The 18858-nt window shown below is 41.8% G+C and overlaps 1 protein-coding gene across 1 annotated transcript; it reads left to right on the top strand.

Moving 5' to 3' along the window:
• The first annotated feature begins 7714 nt into the window (after positions 1–7714).
• On the top strand, positions 7715–15069 carry LOC137372017 (death-associated protein-like 1). Its single transcript, XM_068035286.1, has 3 exons — positions 7715–7789; positions 11784–11838; positions 14959–15069. The coding sequence occupies exons 1-3, from the start codon at positions 7719–7721 to the stop codon at positions 15067–15069; spliced, it is 237 nt and encodes a 78-aa protein (XP_067891387.1). The 5' UTR covers positions 7715–7718.
• Positions 15070–18858: the final 3789 nt, after the last annotated feature.

Below are 18858 nucleotides of genomic sequence, written 5' to 3'. Positions count from 1 at the left end.
ACGTCAGAACTGCTCCATCCATCAATATCAGCGACCACACTCTGGAAGTGGTTTAAGAGTTCACCTACCTAGGCTCAACTATCAGCAGTAAGCTGTCTCTTGATGCAGAAATCAACAAGCGCATGGGAAAGGCGTCCGCTGCTATGTCCAGACTGGCCAAGAGAGTGTGGGAAAATGGCGCACTGACACAGAACACACAAGTCCGAGTGTATCAAGCCTATGTCCTCGGTACCTTGCTCTACAGCAGCAAAGCCTGGACAATTTATGTCGGCCAAGAGCGACGTCTCAATCCATTCCATCTTCGCTGCCTCCGGAGAATCCTTGGCATCAGGTGGCAGGACCGTATCTCCAATGCAGAAGTCCTTGAGGCAGCCAAAATCCCCAGCATATACGCCCTACTGAGCCAGCGGTGCTTGATGGCTTGGCCATGTGAGCCGCATGGAAGATGGCAGGATCTTCAAGGACGCATTGTACAGCAAGCTCGTCACTGGTATCAGACCCACCGGCCGTCTATGTCTCTGCTTTAAAGACATCTGCAAACGCGACATGAAGTCCTGTGACATTGACCACAAGTCGTGGGAGTCAGTTGCCAGTGATCGCCAGAGCTGGCGGACAGCCATAAAGGCGGGGCTGAAGAGTGGCGAGTTGAAGTGACTTAGCAGTTGGCAGGAAAAAAGACAGAAGCGCAAGGGGAGAGCCAACTGTGTAACAGCCCCAACAACTAATTTTATCTGCAGCACCTGTGGAAGAGTCTGTCACTCTAGAATTGGCTTTTATAGCCACTCCAAGGGCTGCTCCACAAACCACTGACCACCTCCTAGGTGCTTGCCCATTGCCTCTTGAGATAAGGAGGCCAAAGAAGATCTCTTTGCAGCCTCTGTTCTCACAGCTTGCATTCCCACCTAGCTTTGTCATTATTACTGTTTTTGTCTGTCATTTAATATAGATTGTAAATAGCTGAGGCCCCAGCACTGATCCTTGTGACACTCCACTAGTTACAGCCTGCCAATTTAAATCCCCTGTTTATCCCTACTTTCTGCTTCATGTTCATTGACCGATCTTCTATCCATGCTAATATATTACCCCCAACTCCATGCGCCCTTGTGTTGTGTATTAACCTTTTTTGCGTGGCACTTTATTGAATGGCTTTTTGGAAATTCAAGTATACTACATCTGCCTCCTCCTACTAGTTATATCCTCAAAAAAAAAAGTCTGTCCAACACTATTTCCCTTTTTTCATAAAACTATGACTTCATCTGATCATACTATGATTTATCTAAGTGCATTAAGACCTTGTGAATAGATTCCAGCATTTACCTGATTCATGTCAGGCTAACTTGCCTGTAGTTCAGTTTTCACACTCCCTCCTGTCTTGAATAGTGGGATTATATTTGCTAACTTCCAATCTGCTTGGATAGTTCTAGTATCTAGGGAATTTAGGAAAATCATTACCAGTGCAGCCACTATCTCTGCAGCGACCTCTTTTTTTTTTTAAACACCCTAGGATGCAGGCCATCAAGTCCTGGAAATTTCTGGTTTTAGTCCCTTAAGTTTCTCATACTTTTTCTCTAATTACCTTAAGTTCCTCACTCTTGCTAGCCCCCTTGGTTACCCTCTCTCTTTTTCTGGTATGTAATTGGTATCTTCTATGACGACAGACACATGCTGTTTTAACATCTGGCATTTTGCCATGATTTATCCTGTTTCTACCTCCTAAGTGACTAACATTTACTTTAGCTACCCTCCTTTTTATATACTTGTAAAAGCTTTTACAGTCTGAATTTGTCTCTGGCTGGTTTCCCCCCCACCCCCCCCCCCCAACAACCTCCCTTTTTTTATCAATTTTTTGGTTGCTCTTTTCTGGCAGGTTAAACAGCAGATTGTGCTTGACTGAGGTAAAGTATAATTGCATTGATGGCAATGCAATGGAAGTTTTATGGAATTTCAAAATTTAAGGGTTCTGTTATGGAAATTACACTTTAATACTAGGCGAGTTAAATATGGCTAGAGGATGAAGCTGAATTGATGTAAAATAGTACTTGCAGCAGATATATTGAGGACCAGAGCAACTGACTAATGGTGAGAACCAGTGTATACTAGTTTCCCTTCCCCATAGGGAAAGAAGGGGATAACCAAGGACGCCTTTTTCTTCAGATGTAGGTCCATTACTTCCAATCTTTAAGCAAAAGGTATTGTATATCTAAGCTCTAAAGATTCTGTACAAACAAGAATTTGTGGAATGTTTAGAATGTTGTAAATAACTACACAATGCAAGTCCCTTATTCCCACCTTGAAATGGTCAATAATAGTGAGGTGTTCTGATCACTGAGAATGGCAATTGACAGCTAACTTTGGTTAGTCTCTTTGGACAGCAGGCTGGCATGTAGGTGGCTTCCTGCTGTGAGTAGTCCACTTTGAAAGTATGCAAAAGGTATCTCAGTCTTTCTTCCACACCTGTTTTTCCCCTTCCTCCACTATGGAAGGGATTTAGATTCTACTTCATGAATCGGTTTTCCATTTTGGATATTGGTGAAGGTGATGATTCCTCAGGAGTGCAGCCAGAGCCAAGTTTGTGGCACCATAGGTGGCTCAGCTGCACAGGAGGGAAGGAAGAAGAGTGAAAGAGCAGTAATGATGGGGGACTTAGTTAGGGGAACAGCCAGGCATTTCTGCAGCAGTAAGTGTGACAACAGGATGCTATTACCTCACTGGTGCTAGGGTCAAGTATGTCACGGAGCGGCTGCAGGACATTTTTCTGGGGGAGGGTGAACGGCCAGAGGTTATGGTCCACATTGGTACTAATGACATGGGTAAGAAGGGGAAGCGGTCCTGAAAGCAGATTTTAGGGAGCTTGGAAGGAAGCAGGATCTCAAAGGCAGTAATTTCAGGATTACTCCCAGTCCCACATGCAAGTGAGCAAAGAAATAGGAGAATTCAGCGATTGAACACATGGCTGGAGAACTGGTGTAGGAGGGAGGGCATCAGATTTGAGACATTGGGACCAGTTCTGGGGCAGGTGGGACCTGTACAAGATGGATGGATTGCAGCTTAGCAGGACTGGGATGAATATCCTTGCAGGGAGATTTGCTCGTGCTGTTTGGGAAGGTTTAAACTAAATTGGTAGCTACTTAGGGGTGTGGGAACCAGGAGCAAGTATCGGAGAAATACCAAAATTCACAGAATACTGGGGGAGATAGATAGCATGAGTATGGAATAGTAAGTTATTAGGTGGGGTCAGAGTAAGGGAGAAAATAATAAAGTCTGAATTGGGGTTAATGTGCATGTATGTGAATGCACAGTGTAGTTAATAAGACTGGTGAGGTACAGGTGTAGATTGACGTGGAAATATGATGTGGCTATAACAGACCTGGCTGAAAGAAGGGCAGGACTGAGTGTTAAATATTCCTGGATACAAGGTTTTCAGGAAAGATAGGAAAAGAAGGGGGAGGAGTAGCAATATTGATTTAAGGAAAGCATTATGGTACTAGAGAGAAAGGATATCCCAGAGAGATCAAGAGCAGAATCTCTTTGACTGGAGCTAAGGAATAGAACAGGCGCAATTACATTGCTCGGTAAAGTTTATAGGCCAGCAACTAGTGGAAAGGAACAGATTTGTAAGGAAATTATGGAGAGGTGCAAGAACTATAAGAGTAGTTATAATGGGGGACTTCACTACTATCCCAGTCTACATTTGGATAATTAATGTGAGGGGCAAGAGTTCCTAGATCGTGTTCTGGAAAATTTTCTACCGTATGTTTCCAGTCCAATGTGAAAAGAGGCACTGCTGGACCTGGTTCTTGGGAATGAAGTGGGCCAAGTGGATCAAGTATTAGGAAAACATTTCGGGGACAGTGATCATTGCATCACAAGGTTTAAGTTGGCTATGGAAAAGGACAAAACAATCTAGGGTAAGAATAATTAACTAGGGGAAAGCCAACTTCAGTGGAGTAAGAATGAATCTGGGCCGAATAAATTGGAATCAAAGGTTCGCAGGAAAAACAGTAGTTGCACAATGGGCTACTTGCAAAGAAAAGATAGGGAGAAACTGTTCCCACTTGTGAAAGGATTGAGAACGAGAGGGCAGAGGATTTAAAGTAATTGATAAAAAGAAGCAAAAGCGGCATGAAGAATATTTTCACGCAGTGAGTGGTTAAGGTCTGGTGTGTGCTGCCTGAGAGTGCAGTGGAGGCATGTTCAATCAAGATATTCAAAAGGGAATTCGATGGTTATCTGACAAGGAAGAAAGTGCAGGGTTACTGGGTGAATTGTTCATTTGGAGAGCTGTTGCTGACACAATGGGCCGAATGGCTGCTTCTGTGATTCTGTAAAAGGATTGCTGTGGAACCCCATATTGATCCTTGTTATCTTTTTAGTATGGTAGAGGAGTAATTCCTGCTTTTGCCCTGATCTATAGAACTTCTTCAAACTATATTTTTGATTTCTACCCCTCCTTTTTGTGGTTCATCTGACTTTTCACTGCAGTTGGAACATGAGGATCCACAAGCCTATTCTGCCTCCTTGTGGACACTCCCTCCACCCAGAAGAAATCAACTCCTTTTTAATAGTCAACACCTCCAGTAGATTATCCCTTAATCTTCTATATTTGAGGGAGTACAAGCTTTGTTTATGCAATCTGTGTGCTTCTATATGTGGGGGAATACAATCTGTGCTCTTAATTCAATTTTTCTTTTTCCCCCAGTATCATCCTGGTGAATTTGCACTGCATCCCCTTCAAGCTAAATAAATCCTTCCTGAGATTCAGTGCCCAGAACTGGATTCAGTGCCCTCCATGAGATCTAACCAGAGCTTTATATAACTAACTTCCAAGCACCTTTTAGATAAAGGTCAACATTTTATTAGTGTCTGTCATTGTTTGTACATGTCTGATAGCTTTGATTTCTGTACTTGACCCCTAAATCTTATCTTGGACTTTCAACTGACATTTATTATAACCCACTGACTTCCACAACAACCTAAGCCCTACTTTTTTCCCCACCCTACTTCCTGCAGTACTCCATTGCCTTGTAGCTTGTCCTTTTTTGCATCAGTTCTAATGCCAGCTTTCATGCCAGAGTTTCTGAAGTGTACTTTTGTTCCTCAGCTAAGAATTGCCACCTCCTGTATTTAGGCCCTCAACTAAGACCATTCCACTTTCCTGTGCTTTTATCTAGCCCTTCCCCACCCCATCAAAAAAAGATGGGATTCTTCCTTGTCCTCACCAGCCTCTCCTTTTGACTGATCATAGGCCATCAAACATTTCTTCCCTTACCCATTTTCTGAAGGGACTCTTTCTTCCATAATGTCCTAATTCACTTTGACCTCCCCAGCACCTTCCCATGGAGATGGCAGCCCATGACCATTCACCATCTTCTCATACACCACTTATTAGGGCCCCAAGTACTACTCCTTGATGGGGGAGCAATTACGCATGCTACATCCAATCTAGTATACTTAAATAAAAGCAAAATACTGCGGATGCTGGAAATCTGAAATAAAAACCAGAAATGCTGGAACCACTCAGCAGGTCTGGCAGCATCTGTGGAAAGAGAAGCAGAGTTAACGTTTCAGGTCAGTGACCCTTCTTCGGAACTGACAAATATTAGAAAAGTCACAGGTTATAAGCAAGTGAGGTGGGGGTGGGGCAAGAGATAACAAAGGAGAAGGTGTAGATTGGGCAAGGCCACATAGCTGACCAAAAGGTCATGGAGCAAAGGCAAACAATATGTTAATGGTGTGTTGAAAAACAAAGCATTAGTACAGAAAAGGTGTTAACGGACTGAATATTGAACAGCAGCAAGTGCAAACATGAAAAAAAACCAGTGGGTAAGCAAACTGAACAAAATAAGATGAAATGAAATAAATGCAAAGAAAGGTTGTAAAAAAAGAAAAAATAACTAAAAATGAAAGTAAAATGGGGGGCTGTCATGCTCTGAAATAGTATACTTACTGTCTTCAGTGCATTGAGACGAAATGCAAATTATGTCAAAGCTTTGCCATACATTCTGTTCTGTCCAAATATGAATCTGAGCTTCCTGTTACTTGTCACTTTAATGTCCTATGCTACTCTTGCCTGTCTTTGACTTTCTGTTTTTTGAATTGAGCATTTTACAGTCCTCTGGCTTTCATAACTTCTAACCTTTAACTATAGCTCCCAATTTCTCGAGTGCTTGTGTTATGGGATGGAAGTGCCAGTATTTTAGGGGTTGGGGGAGAAGGAATTGGTTACTGTTCTGGATTAAACCCTGCTTTGCAACATTACACCCTTCATGTCTGCTTTTCTAATTTTTCATTCTACCATTTCTATCTGACTCATCCTCTTTCCCACCCCCAATCTTAGCTTTTCACACATTGAGATTGAAAACGTTGAGAGATTTATTTCTCAAACTAATGCATCTGTCACTTACTGTCTTCCACTTGAGCACTTTACACATCAATTTCTCCTCCCCTTTCCTTTTTGTTCTGTTAATTTTAAAAAAAATCTCCAGTCCTTGAGTTCACATGAAATGTCAATTTATTGTTCTCCACAGATGCATGTGAACTGAGTTCCCGATCATTGTTTTTTTTCAGAATTCCAGCATCTACAGTTTTATGCTTCATTTGAATTACTTTTTGAAATACATTCACTATGTAGGCCAACAGTGTAGTCAACTTGCATATAAAATTCCCAGCAGCATTCTGAAGTGACCTAGCTATGCTGTTTTAGTGGTGGTTGAGGAATTAATATTGATTCGGACGCCAGGAGAACGCTCCTACTCAATAGTGCCTCGTGAATAGGACTTTGGTCTAATGTTATATCCAAGACAGTCCAGCACTCAGTCTTGCAAGTACCAGCTAGATTATGTGCTAAAGTTGTAAAGTGGTGCTTAAACCCATGACCTTCTGACAAGTGAGTGGGCTACTACTGAGTCAAGCTTGCACTTGTAATACAGTCTGGAGGTCCCTTGCAACCTGCCTCCTCATTAACTGAGACCCCTTGGCTAATGCACTATTCCTTTTATGCCTTGTCTGGTTGTTTGTTGACAACTGGGATTTAGTGCTGTTTCCTTTCTTTCCATCTAGAAAAAGGAGTGCCATTGTGAGGCCGTGTTATCCAACCAGCCACACAATGAGAGCACTTTCAGATGGAACTTAGTTTTAGAGTTCTTGCTTCATTTGGCAACTCACAGCTGTCAAATTTGAAATCAAAAGTTCATCTTGTGTGCACTCGAATCACTTGTAATCAAAGCATGTTCAGTTTCTATACAAGCAATGACCACTCCCTTTGGCCCTGCACCACCAATCCTTTGGCCTTTTAATTTCTCCTGCCTTCCATCCTATCACAGACTTTTCCTTTTTTGTTAATTCTGCTGTGCCCCCACCCCAATCCCCCACTTGCTTAAAACCTCTGTTATGTCTAACTTTTTTTCCCCCAGTTCTGACCTGAAATATTAACACTTTCCACAGACCTGAGTGTTTCCAGCACTTTATATCCAGTGTATACTAGTCTTGTCAGTCCATGATTTCTGATTTGTCTAACCCATGAACAAAACATTAGTTGGAATTAGTACATTTTAACAGTATGGTATATTAAAAGATTAGCACTGATCACTGAGTAAGATCATAAAGCAACTTAATTGCTTTGTTAGATATTTGTTGACCCCACGTTTGTATTTTAACAACCATAAAGTGAAATTATGCACTGAATTGCTGTTTATTTTCTACTCTCAAAAGATAGTGCTATGAGGGTTGCCAAAAAACCAGAGGAAAGTGGAAGTGATCAAAAAACCAAGAAATGTATTCCAAGCTCAAGGTAAATGCTTTATACCTTTTTCTGATTTGTGCTTAAGAAAATAGCAAGGCAAATAGCTATTTGAAAAGAATGTGAAAAGACTATACTAGTAGCCATTTAGTCCTGCAAGCATTAATTATCTGGGATGTGATTTAACTGAGGCAGGATCTTAATGAGTAGGATCTCAATGAGCAATCTTCTCAATTATTCCATATGAGGCCAGGGTCATTCCTAGTCATGACATGACTATTGGCTTGAAGTTTCCTTTTCATGTTGATGCCTTCATTTATTTTTCACAAAGGTGTTCACCATACATTAAACACAAAATGGAAAGTTAGTTCGATACTTTTATGATTCCCACTATGACTAGTATGCAATCTATTCAGATTGTGCTGTGGTGACTTCAGACATATTGGTACTTTGACCACTACCCTGAATTATTTATTGGTAGCTGACCTGAAATAAAACATCTGAAAATTCTCAATTATAATTTTACATTTTTAGTTCTTAATGTCCCTCTAGTTGAAATTAATTAGCTGTGAAAGTTTCTAGCATGGGAAAATTTCACATAGTAAGTTTTAATCTTACAGTTCACTCACTTTATAGTAGATTAACTAATTGATTCATAATTGATTGGGACTCACTTGGAGTTTTTAAAAACTAAAGTCATCTGAATTTCATCTAGGTTTAGAAATTGTCTAATCACTTTAGCCATTACCAGACAATTAGAATATCCCTTCCATTTATATAGTTCTTACTTAACCCTATGATGTAATTGCATGGAGCAATTAGGTTGTCTTAAGTTGGTCACTTCCTCTGCTGCATGGACTTGCTGCAAAATACTTGTTCTAGCCATAGTCCCAAAGGATCATAAGCATCTTCTCCCAAGAGGGAGAGACAGTTGATGTATAGCTTGAGGGTCACCACTCCTCAAGCATGGGGCAAGGCGAGGAGGCAGGCCTCCATGAACTACCACAGCCAGTACGGGAATTGAACCTGTGCTGTTGGTGTCTTTCTACAGCACGCAGCTAACTGACACTGTCCCCACACCGCACCCCCCCCCCCCCCCCCCCCCCCCCCTCTCCCTCTCCCCAGCTGCAAAATTAGAAATGCAGCAGCAAATACCTGGATGGTTAAATGCATCCTATATTACTTGCAGGAAAATTTCCCACAGACAATTTGAGGGCCATTTCATGATTGAAACTGTTTCAAATGATGGCATATACAAGATTCCCACATGGAGCAATTTTTGGACATTTTAGGCTTGATTGCAGCACATGTATTTAGCAGATTAGAGATGTGCCAGACACCAGTGTTTATGCATCACCTCCATGTAGGCTACATTATAATGGCTTGGGAACTCCTGAGCTGAGGAAGGCTTTATTGATTCACTTGTTGGGTGACTGAAGCACAGGTTTTATAATCTGAATTTTTGTGGGTGGTTTTATGCACTTTTTTTTTCTCTTCAGTCCATGTTCAAATTGTGACCTGTACACAACTTGGCTGTACTTAACATTCCTTTGGTCTAATAAAATGGCAAAAAATATTGCAGGCTATTCAGTCCAACATTTCTCATATAAAGGTATGTTTGAATGTGTGTCGACTGGATTAAGCCCTTAAGTGAGTATTTAAGTTTTTGGCCCAGATTTCACAGTCAGTGGTGGGAAGTAACAGCACTCGCTGTTGATCACTTTAAAAAAAAAAAAAATCAGACCACAAAGATCTAGTGATCGCTGTGGCATGAATTTCCTCTTGAAGTCTGTCACTACAGCACAGAATGAGGCCATTTGGCCGATCAAATCCATGTCTGTTCCCCGTCGAGCAATCCAGTCAGTTCCCCTGCTCTATCCCTGTAGCCCTGCAAGTTGATTTCCCTCAAGTGCCCATCCAATCTCCTTTTGAAATCATTCATTTCTCTCTGCTTCCACCACCCCATAAGCAGTGAGTTCCAGGTCATTGCCACTCAGTGTTTTTTTTTTAAATCTTCCTTGCATTTCTTGCTCAAAACATTTAAAATCTGTGTCCCCTAGTCCTTGTACCACCAGTTAATGGGAACAGATTGTCCTTGTCTTATTTATCTAAGCCTGTCATAATCTTGTACACCACTATCAAATATTCCCTCAATCTCCTTTTCCTCCACAGAGAACAGCCCAGCTTATCCAACCTATTCTTGCAGCTAAAATCCCTCATCCTGGAACCATTCTGGTAAATCTCCTCTGCACCCTCTGAAGGCCCCTCACCTCCGTCTTTGACCAGAACTGCGACACAATATTCTAGTTGTGGCCTCAGCAGAGCTTTATAAAAGTTCAGCATAACTTCCCTGCTTTTGTACTCCAAGCCTCCATTTATGAAGCCCAAGACCCATGTGCTTTCCTAACTCAGTTCTGACGAAGGATCACTGACCTGAAACATTAACTCTGCTTCTCTCTCCACAGATGCTGCCAGACCTGCTGAGTATTTCCAGCATTTCTTGTTTTTATTTCTGCTTTCCTAACTACTCTTTCAATCTGTCCTGCCATCTTCAAAGATCTGTGCACATGAACTCCCCCTGCACAACCACCTCTTTACCCACCCACTACCCGCCCTCAGTCCCTGTCCCTATACACTCTTTAGGACTGTGCCATGTAATCTATATTACGTTTCCCTATCCCTTCTAGAAAAATGTATTTTCCGACATTACTTTGAATTTGGCACTGACAGTTACCAGGCGTCCAGCAACCGTGATGTTATCCAGCAGAGTAAGCAGCCAATCTCATTGAAGTATTCTCTCGGACAACAAACCAGGAAGTTAAAAACTGTTGAATTCTTAACGTAATTAAAATGTGTCTCCCATTTATTTTGCCTTCACGAAATTGAGAAGCTGAATTATCAAACTTTAAAAACACTTTAAAAAATGTGAAATTTCATAATGGAGAAATTATGAAATATAAATTTAGATTTAAGGCCAGTTAGGCTGTTCAGTCATTATGAACTTGGTATACCATCTTAACCCAGTTACACCTCTCAACAAAGTGTAATTTTTTTCAGGAGTTGAGACCAATGTAGGACAAGTTTTCATCAGTTTAATGACTTCTACTTGATTGCAGCAGTCAAGGGATTTCAAGAGCACATACTATGGAGAAGCATCGAATCATTTGCATCAACTTCTGGATTTCTGCATGCAGACTCCAGATGTTGCTGTCAGTTTCAGAGGAGCAATGATAGCAAACACTTGCAATTTTGTTGTCATTGTTGTGAAATCCAGGTTTTAAATACAGTATTTAAAAATGCCCATTTCTTCAGTCTTCTGAACTTGGTTTTGCTCCCAAGAGGCAGGTAGGTGACCTGGTCCAGTCTTCTGCAAATACCCCTTTAAGCTAGTACTACGATGTGCAGGATCTTTTAACAAATAAGGTACTCCATAATGAGGAATCTCGTGTTCCATTGTCTGAGAATTAGTAGTCCAATCTTCAGTGCCTCTACTACAAATAAAACTTGTATTTATGTGGTACCTCTAACATGGTAAAACATCACAAGGTACAGAGTGTTATAAAGAAAAATTTGACATCTAGCTATCTGAGATATTGGGGCAGAAGACCAATTCCTTGCTCAAATACGTAGGTTTTAAATAGGGAAGAGGTAGAGACGTTTAGGGAGGGAATTCCAGACAGTGCGGCCTTAGTAGTTGAAGGCATAGTCATCAATAGTAGAGCAATTAAAATCAGATGCTCAAAGGCCAGATTTGGAAGAGCACAGATATGAGGTTTCTAGGGCTGGAGGAGATTGGCGATGGGGAGGAGCAAAGCCATGGAGGGCTTTGATAACCTGGATAACCATTTTAACATTGAGGCACTTCTTAAACAGGAGCCAATGTAGATCAGGAAGACCATGGATAATGCCCAAATAGCACTTGGGTGTGGGTTTACTAGTTTTGTTCTATTTTCTTTGTAACTTCTCATCCCTTTTGGATCATAAAACTCTGCTCTGTCCAGTCAGGTAACTTGAAGTACTCTTAAGTTTTCTTTTTTATCTCCAGTACTGCTATCAACGTGTCAAAAATGAGTTTTGTTTTGGCTAGAACTATTGATAAGGTGAGTAATTGGATTCTATTGAAGTTATTTTACTTGTATTTTTAATTCAAAACAAGATTTGTGTATTTGCCAATTTTAAATGTGTTTTTTTTTAAATATGTTTGTTGTCTAAGCTTTCCATTTTGAGTCAAGTAGCACTAGAGTAAGTTGATGTTGGATGAGGCCAGGATTAGATTTGCTTGTAATCCCCACTTCTCTTTTCTCACCACCAACACCGACCCCCTCCCACCAACTTTTCTCTCTTCCTCCTACCACTCAAAAAGTTAAGTAGCTCATATGTCCATTCTTGCACAATGAGTTTTGGATGAGGTATTTATGTGGTGCCTCTAACATGGTATAACAAACCTAACCAGTACTTGCGAACTTTAGCCCAGCCTGTTTAAAAATAATTTTTCTTTAAAACCAGTATTTTGGGGGTGCTGTGGATGGTAACCTATTTCAGCTTTTAAAAAGATGTTGGTCTTCCCTTCTCAATTTTCTCCCCACCCCATATCTACTTGCTGATAGTTCTGAAGTAGCTACTTATTACCTGAGCCTTGATTTGTGTTGGGAAGTTATTTGACTATGGTGCACCAATCCATTGGAGGGTAAGCTATATCTGGTGTTTCTACATGCTAGTAGTAAATTTATCTCTAGAGGAGCCCTTGGGTTATTTGTCTTGCATATTTTGAGCATTCAGACAGCCTGGCCAATGCTGTAACTTTGCCATTAGCCTTTTTTCTGTCTTAGAAAGTTTCCAACCAGAGTGGTGACTTTGCAAACAACTTTGCACTAATGAAACTGAAATAATAATCCATGGCAGTGTGTTGGTACACTTTATTTGTAATTTTGCTGAACTGCCAATCAACATTTGTGGAACAGGAAGTACAAGGTAGAGTTTGCACTTTGAGCACAGTCGACAATCTGGGCACAAATTGTACCCAAAACAACACCAGCTTTGAAATTATTTTTCTATCACCAACCACACACCCCCTCCCACTCCATTGGCCGGGTTTCTGCTCAAACTTGTGCGCATCACCAAACACAATCTTCCATTATCCAGCATAGCAAACTTCAGCAGTTTTTAAAAGATGATTTTAAAATTTTGCTTTAAATTCCTTGGTGTTCAAGTACTGATTTGAAGTTTGATTCATTACCATCGAAAATGGGTTTATCAAAAATAAGCATTTTAAAAATTGTCAATCCATCGCCTGTAAGTAACTCAATTTTCAAATAACTGGAAATGACTTTTGAATATGCAAAACCCTTCAGTTATATTAGGGTACAATAGTCAGCCTCTTAGCAAAGTTTTAATTACATTCAACCCTTTTAAAACATACTTGTGTCCTTGCACCCAAAAGGTCCAGCTTAATTTTGAGGTTCTACAAATGCCTGCAAAGGACACGATTAGGAGACACTCCCAAAGGTGATTGAGTGTGGTCAGTTTTGCGGGAAGGGCAGACTTCTAGCTTTAAAAAAAAAGATTCCAGAAACACTTTGCGCTTAAAAATTCCACTATCTTCTGTGCTAGTTACATCAGTTTTGGGTGAATTGTGCCCCAAAACTAACACAATCAAATGGAAACTACAGTCCCTTTTCTATTCTGTCCAAAAACATAAATGGACCAGCCACACAACCTGTGACTACAAGAGTAAGTTGGAGGCTGGAGATTCTGCAGCAAGTAACTCACCACCTGACTCCAATGCCCCTCCACTCTATCTACAAAACAAACCAGAAGCATAATGGAATACTCCCCACTTAACTGGATGACCTTTTTTTTCTTTGGGCCTCCTTATCTTGAGAGACAATGGATATGCGCCTGGAGGTGGTCAGTGGTTTGTGAAGCAGCGCCTGGAGTGGCTATAAAGGCCAATTCTGGAGTGACAGGCTCTTCCACAGGTGCTGCAGAGAAATTTGTTTGTCGGGGCTGTTGCACAGTTGGCTCTCCCCTTGCGCCTCTGTCTTTTTTCCTGCCAACTACTAAGTCTCTTCGACTCGCCACAATTTAGCCCTGTCTTTATGGCTGCCCGCCAGCTCTGGCGAATGCTGGCAACTGACTCCCACGACTTGTGATCAATGTCACACGATTTCATGTCGCGTTTGCAGACTGGATGACCACCGCTCCAACAAGAGGACAAAACTGCCTGATTGGCACCAATCCACTACTTTAAACATTCACTCCCTCCACCATTGGCACATTGGCTGCAGTGTGTACCATCTCTAAGATGCACTGCAGCAACTTACCAAGTCTGCTTCAATAGCACCTTCCAAACACACAATTTCTACAACCTTGAACAAGGGCAGCAGGCACAGGGAACACCACTTGTAAGTTCCCTTCCAAGACACACACCATCCTGACTTAGAAATATATCACCATTCCTTCACTACCAGAGTCAAAATCTTGGAACTCCCTCCCTAATAGAACTGTGGGAGTACCGACACCACACAGACTGCAGCAGTTCAAGAAGGTGGCTCATCACCTTGAGGACAATAAATGCTGGCCTTGCCAGTGATGCCCACATTCCAAAAATGAAATTTTAAAAATGGTGTGACAGACATGTTTGTAAATAGCATAGTATATTGTCTGAACTATCTTGAGCAGCAAAGATCTGATTGCATTAAAAAGTTATAGTCATATAGTATTTTAAAATGTGAGTCATCAAACCAGAATCAAAAATCTAATGTCGCCAGTTAATTCCCTCTGGCAGCAACAATTTAATTACTTGGGGAAACAAAGGAGGGAGAGGGAAGAGACTGAGAAACAGCAGGCAAACCAAACTACCTTTTGTGGGTGGATAGCTGACTGCAATTCTGCTGGCATGGGCTAGATGGGTGGCAAAAGTGATACGTCACCCAAAGCCATGCAAGTGAGGTCCTCTGATCTTAAAAATACCATCTCTCCAGGTACAATCACAGCAAAACCACTGACATTATGCATGTAAAATTTGTTTTGGATTTTAGAATTCCTTGGCAAACTGGCTGTAGTTTCATTTTTTTCCTACAACATGCAGAGTATTCCAATTGTAGAGGGCACATGCCTGGAAATAATTGCCTTTTGATTCTGTAACCCTAAAACTGTTTATAGAATTTTTTCTGCGGTTCCTAACAGGCTGATTACCTACATGTTTTATTTCCTTTTAGCTGAGTCGTAACTTTCCACCTACAAATGCACATCAGAAGCCTCAGCCTGCTCTGGAGAAGATTCCACTGCCTAGACAACTGCACATTATTCACCAGCCACGCAAGTGTTGAAAGACATTGAATCAAAAGTGGTTGTGTACACCCTGTGACAGCCACCATGCAGATTGAAGAAAGCAATGATCCATGTTTGAAATGTGAATGCCACACTCTTAGGCTGCACAAAGCTACAGCTCCTTGTATGTATCTTTAAACTGTTAGTCCAACATGGTTGCCATTTCTGTCTAATAAGGGTGCATCAAAGTGTGTCGTCAGTGTCTCCTGAGCTAAATGTGATCTATTAAAAATGAACTACAATAAGACAACTGTTTCCAATGGAAGCAGTTGTAGTGCAGTTACCCTTTTTAACCTTGATCGTTTTCCAGAACTAAGTAACATGTGCGAAGTAACAGTGCTACAGTGGTTTTCAAAAGATATTTATTTCCATTTTGTGGTTTGGCTTGTTTTGAAGGGACCAAAATAAGAACTTAAATGTTTACCCTGTTGCCCTTTTTCTCCCTCCATTGCTATAAACTACCTTTTTGATGCATGCACAATAGTATTTGTTTTTCATTTCTACTTTACATCTTTACTCCTCCACCCTTCAAAACATGAATTTAAAGTAGGGAAAGATGCCTTCCCTAGTATTCAAATTGGATGAATTGTTTCTTGCTTGCTTCTAGATCAGATGATGGCTAGTGGCCTGTTCAGCTAAAAGCTATAAATATTTTGGACATTGCTTACAATTTACTGAGACTTTGAACTCATGCAGACGGTGGAAGTGCACACATTGTGGTATGAGGATTTATCCTTCTGATGCACCATCTGCTCTTGCCTCTGTGGTGAGGAGCTACTGACCACATACTTCCATATTGCAATTTGGAAAATCCAAGAAAGTGTTAAGTTAGTGACTTGTTTACTATGAAGCCAGATCAGGGAGGCATTGGCTGTAGTCTTGATTTTGTTTTCCAAGCTGTGCATGAAGTCTGGCACTTTAAATCTAGTTTGAAAAAATAACCCGACGTGCCTCTGTCATGGAACAATTTTTTTTCTATCTTTTTACAAGCAAGATGCAGCTCTCAAATTAGCAATACATTCTCTGACTGTATCCAGGCCAAAGCAGTCAGTTTGCCGGTCCATCTACTTTCTCTATCACCAATAAACTGGCTGCAGTGTGTTCTATCTGCAGGATACACTGCAGCACTCGATCAAAGCTTTGACAGCAATTTCCAAACCTTTCCTCTGGTTTTTCCTTCTCCTTGGTTAGCTGCCCTTGTCCTTAAGTTCCCCAACATTCAGACTTGGACATATATTGCCATTCCTTAACTGTCACTGGGTTTAAAATCCTGGAACTCCTTACCTAACAGCACTGTGGGAGTACCTTTACAACATAGAAGGGGCAGCTTCTTGAAAACAGTTAAGGATGGGCAATAAATACTGGCTTTTTAATGTCCCAAAATGATTTTTTTTTTTAACTTATTCATAGGATGTGGGTGTCACTGCCTAGGTCAGCATTTATTGCCCATCCTTAATTGCCCTTGAGAAGGTGGTGGTGAGCTGCCTTCTTGAACTGTTGCAGTCCTTGGGCTGTTAGGAAGGGAGTTCCAGGATTTTGACCCAACAACAGTGAAGGAACAGATTTATAATTCCAAGTCATGATGGTGTGCGGCTTGGAGAGGAACCTGCAGGTGGTGGTGCTCCTGTGCATCTACTGCCCTTGTCCTTCTAGGTGGTAGAGGTGGTGAGTTTGGAAGGTGCTGTCTAAGGAGCCTTGGTGAGTTGCTGCAGTGCATCTTATAGATGGTACACACTGCTGCCACTGTGCATCAGTGGTGGAGGGAGCAAATGTTGAAGGTGGTGAAAGGGGTGCCAATCAAGCAGGCTGCTTTGTCCTGGATGGTGTTGAGCTTCTTGCGTGTTGAGCTGCACTCATCCAGGCAAGTGAAGAGTATTCCATCACACTCCTGATGTGCCTTTTAGATGGCGGACAGGCATTGGGGAGACCAGAGTTGATTTACTTGCTGCAGAATTCCCAGCCTCTGACTTCCTTTTGTGACTGGTCCAGTTCAGTTTCTGATCAATGGTAACCTCCAGGATGTTAGTGGGGGATTTAGCGATGGTAATGCCATTGAACATCAAGGCGGGGATGGTTAGATTCTCTTGTTTGAGATGGTTATTGCCTGGCACTTGTATGGAATGAATGTTACTTGCCACTTATCAGCCCAAGCCTGGATGTTGTCCAGATCTCGCTCATAGAGTTATACAGCACAGAAACAGGCCCTTTGGCCCATCGTGTCTGTGTTGGCCATCAAGCATCTACCTATTCTAATCCCATTTTCTAGCACTTGGCCCATAGCCTTGTATGCTATGGTGTTTCACATGCTCATCTAAATACTACTTAAATGTTGTGAGGGTTCCTGCCTCTACTGCCCCTTCAGGCAGTGTGTTCCAGAATTCAACCACCCTCTGGGTGAAAACATTTTTCCTCAAATCCCCTCTAAACCTCCTGCACCTTACCTTAAATCTATGCCCCCTGGTTATTGACCTCTCTGCTAAGGGAAAAAGTTTCTTCCTATCTACCTCATGCTCCTCATAATTTTGTATACCTCAATCAGGTCCCCCCCTCAGCCTTCTCTGCTCTAAGGAAAACAACCCTAGTCTTTTCAGTCTCTCTCTTCATAGCTGAAATGCTCTAGCCCAGGCAACATCCTGGTGAATCTCCTCTGCACCCTCTCCAGTGCAATCACATCCTTCCTATAGTGTGGTGACCAGAACTGTACACAGTACTCCAGCTGTGGCCTAACTAGCGTTTTATACAGCTCCATCATAACCTCCCTGCTCTTATATTCTATGCCTCGGCTAATGACGGCAAGTATCCCATATGTCTTCCTAACCACCTTATCTATCTGTGCTACTGCCTTCAGTGATCTATGGACAAGTACACCAAGGTCCCTCTGACCCTCTGTACTTCCTAGGGTCCTACCATCCATTATATATTCCATTGCCTTGTCGGTCCTCCCAAAATGCATCACCTCTCTCTCTTCTCAGGATTAAATTCCATTTGCTGCAGCTCCACCCATCTTGCCAGTCCATCTATATTGTCCTGTAATCTAAGGCTTTCCTCCTCACTATTTACGACACCACCAATTTTCGTGTCATCTGCGAACTTACTGATCATATCTCCTATATTCACATCTAAATCATTAATGTACACTACAAACAGTAAGGGTCCAGTGCCGATTGCTGTGGTACGCCACTGGTCAGAGGCTTCCAGTCGCAAAAACTACCCTCGACCATCACCCTCTGCTTCCTGCCACTAAGCCAATTTTGGATCCAAATTGCTCTGGATCCCATAGGCTCTTACCACCTTAATCAATCTCTCATGTGGGACCTTATCAAAAGCCTTACTGAAGTCCACAGAGACTACATCAACTGCTTTACCCTCATCTACACATTTCGTCACCTTCTCGAAAAATTCAATCAAGTTAGTCGGACACGATCTCCCCCTGACAAAGCCATGCTGACTATCCCTGATTAATCCTTGCCTCTCCAAGTGGATATTAATCCTGTCCCTCAGAAGTTTTTCCAATAGTTTCCCAACCACTGATGTTAGACTCACTGGCCTGTAATTACCGGGTTTATCCCTGCTATATGGTAAATATTGGTACCACATTTGCTGTCCTCCAATCCTCTGGTACCTCTCCTGTGGCCAGTGAGGATTTGAAAATTTGTGTCAGAGCCCCTGCAATCTCCTCCCTTGCCTCACATAACCACCTGGGATACATCTCATCTGGGCCTGCTAAAACAGCTAATACTTCCTCCTTTTTCAATGCTAATATGTTCAAGTATTTCAGAATCCACGCA

The sequence above is a fragment of the Heterodontus francisci genome, chromosome 7, assembly GCF_036365525.1.
Source record: "Heterodontus francisci isolate sHetFra1 chromosome 7, sHetFra1.hap1, whole genome shotgun sequence".
Taxonomy (NCBI): Eukaryota; Metazoa; Chordata; class Chondrichthyes; order Heterodontiformes; family Heterodontidae; genus Heterodontus; species Heterodontus francisci.
Note: the sequence above shows the minus strand (reverse complement) of the source record. Positions and strands in the feature narration are given on the sequence as shown.